The sequence below is a fragment of the Chrysochloris asiatica genome, unplaced genomic scaffold (genome assembly GCF_000296735.1).
Source record: "Chrysochloris asiatica unplaced genomic scaffold, ChrAsi1.0 scaffold00006, whole genome shotgun sequence".
NCBI classification, from domain to species: domain Eukaryota; kingdom Metazoa; phylum Chordata; class Mammalia; order Afrosoricida; family Chrysochloridae; genus Chrysochloris; species Chrysochloris asiatica.
The window spans coordinates 29,995,138-29,997,780 of NW_006408524.1; the positions used below are offsets into that span (position 1 = coordinate 29,995,138).

At 36.8% G+C, this 2,643-nt stretch overlaps 1 protein-coding gene across 2 annotated transcripts in view; it reads right to left on the bottom strand.

The window, feature by feature from the left end:
• Window positions 1-316: 316 nt before the first annotated feature.
• Window positions 317-2,643, bottom strand: part of KLHL7 (kelch-like family member 7) — a 72,338-nt gene continuing 70,011 nt past the window's right edge. Inside the window, exons 10-11 of one of the 2 annotated variants that reach the window (XM_006832218.1) lie at window positions 1,892-1,989; window positions 317-776 (exon numbers count right to left, since the gene is read on the bottom strand). In XM_006832218.1, coding sequence (XP_006832281.1) covers window positions 493-776; window positions 1,892-1,989 — 382 coding nt within the window. In that variant the 3' untranslated portion in view covers window positions 317-492. The remainder of the gene's footprint in view (window positions 777-1,891; window positions 1,990-2,643) is intronic. The other variant, XM_006832219.1, reaches the window with a different exon arrangement.

Sequence of the window (2,643 nt, forward strand, 5' to 3'; positions counted from 1 at the left end):
GTGTTACTAAATGAAGCATCTGAAGACTAGCAAAATTCTGTGAAACGACACTGCTCCACCCAATGGCATGTCTTGAGTTGCAATTTATACTCCTTATTTCTCGATGGAGCAGAAACTACAGACCAAACTACAGAGTACTTCTATAATGTACTGAAATAGAACCGAGAGCTACGATGAGGCTGCTGCAATCCTGAGCCAATCCCCTGTCCTGCCATCATCAGAGTTACAAATGCAAAACTCATTCAAGAATTCATATTTTCACCAAATGCTGATAAGTTTTCAAGTTATCTTGCTAATTATGCTTCTGGCCATGTGGCCAGCTAAAATAGTGTCATCTATTCAAGTAAGGAAATCCATATAAAACAAACATTTTACTTTGAAAACTTCCTTAAAAAAACAACCAAAACTCTAAACTAAAACTTTGTAAGTCTTGAAACAAAGCACTCATGGCCACATGTTTGAGTCTGATGAGTCTTGTAGTCCACTCATTTGTCATGCTTCAAGGGTCTCTTCATTTGCTCCACAAGTATCAACAACACAAATTAAACAGCTTGTCACTGGAAAAGCACGGACTTTGGAGTTGGCGACCCATTTGTCTGTTTCAGTGTTGTACTCCAGGATGTGTCCTAAGCGCCCCACACCTTGGAATCCAGCCAGGACGTACACTGTGGAGCCCACTGCTGCGCACTTCACAGTCACACCCTTCCAGGGCATAGGTGAGACCATCTTCCACTCATTTAATTTAATATCGTAATACTCCACATTGTCCAGACCACCTTCAAAAGAATAACACAAGGATGATTTTATGAAGATCTCTTAAAGAAATTATACTTTCCCAGCATATTTGAAAAATTTCAATCACAAAGTTATAGGACTTTATAATACATGTCCATATTGCCCATTTATCTAAATCCCACCATTAACATTTTACTATTCAAAATGAATTTAATTTTTTGTATTGGAATCATAAATATTAATATTTAGTCTATAAGATGAAAAAAAGGTTTTTTCCCTTCTATTCTGGATAATTAGAAAGTAAATCAATCAGTGGATGTTCCCTGCAAGATGAACTTCTATTATAATTAATCTAATCTTTAATTCCTTCTATCATGTATCTTTCAATCATTTATAGGAAATAGCAATGTATGTTGTTGTTATTAAGTATGGCTGAGTCAACTCTGATTTTGTATAGGGTTTCCAAGGAGCAGCTGGTGGGCCTGAACTGCTGGCCTTATCATTCATAGTCCAGTGCTGATCTTACAGCACTACACCAGGAGTCCAGTATAAAAGGACATTTAAAAAGGTTTTAAGAGTTGACTTTGGCGAGGGATAGTATAGAGAGAGGAAAAAGGGAAAGAAATTGTTTCTTTGTTATACTTAAGTAATGCTTAAAGGTACTAGGGTACAATGAAGCTTGTGGACTAGCTCTAGATTTATTCTTGAATCTCCATTATATAAGATTACCTAAGATTTTTTTGGCATACTATTACTAAGGACAATAAAGAGGACAAATTTATTCATTTAAAAAATAGATATGGTGATAATTTAGATGCCTAGATGCAAGCCCTAAAACCTACATTTAAAAATATTTAATGGAATAAATTCAATTGCTGAATCACTCAATGATCCTTAAGCTCTTGTGATATCACTCCCCAGGGAGTATCTGAGATTGTCACATTGCCTGGTGGCCAGAAACGACATTTCACGGGCTGTTAAACATCCAGCAATGTTTTATAAACCATGGTAGTTTTCAGAGAGCATAAAAATAGTTCTATTAATGTATGTGATAAATGCTTGTCTCTAGATTTTTAAGAAATTCTTCAATAATTGGAGGTAAGAAAGTCAAAAGCAGATTCATTGGGAAAGTTGAACAGGAATGACCATTTCATACCTAAACCATTCTGACCTCCCACAGCAAATATCTTGTCCTTTACAAATACCAGTCCATGGTTCTTCCTGACCTCAATCATTGGGCACAGTTCAGTCCACCTGAAAAGATACAGTATTTTAATGTGTTTGCTTACAGAAAAGAAAAGGACTCTTACACTAACTTATTAGAAATGTTTGTTACCACAATATTCAGATGTGTTCATACACACACACACAAATGGCTAAAAAAACAATTGTTTAACAGAGATTGTTTACAGATGGAGTAAGCAGGGATTTCAATCCTTTCAACTCAGAATACAAGACGATATGAGGAACAGAGGATGCCTAGAGATAATAACCATGTCTTAGGAAGAAATCTATGTCCTGTGCTTCATAATAACTTGAAATGATGCTGGAAACCACATGACAGAATTTTGTAAGACCGATGACTTATTCATCGCAAATACCTTTTTTAAACAACAGAAAAGGTGATTACATACATGGACCTAAGCAGATGGAGTCCTGGTGTGGTGCTATAGGATAAACACTGGACTACAAGGGTGGCTTGAGCCACAAGGTCAGTGGTTCAAACTCACCAGTTGCTCCTTGGAAGCCCTAAAAAGGACAGCTATGAGTTGGGACCAACTCAATGGCACTTAACAACAAAAACCAGATGGAATACACAGAAATTGAACTGACTACATCTATGGGAAGAAAAGGATGTGGCACTGTAGGATCAGCACTGCACTATGAACCACAAGGTCGGCAGTTAAA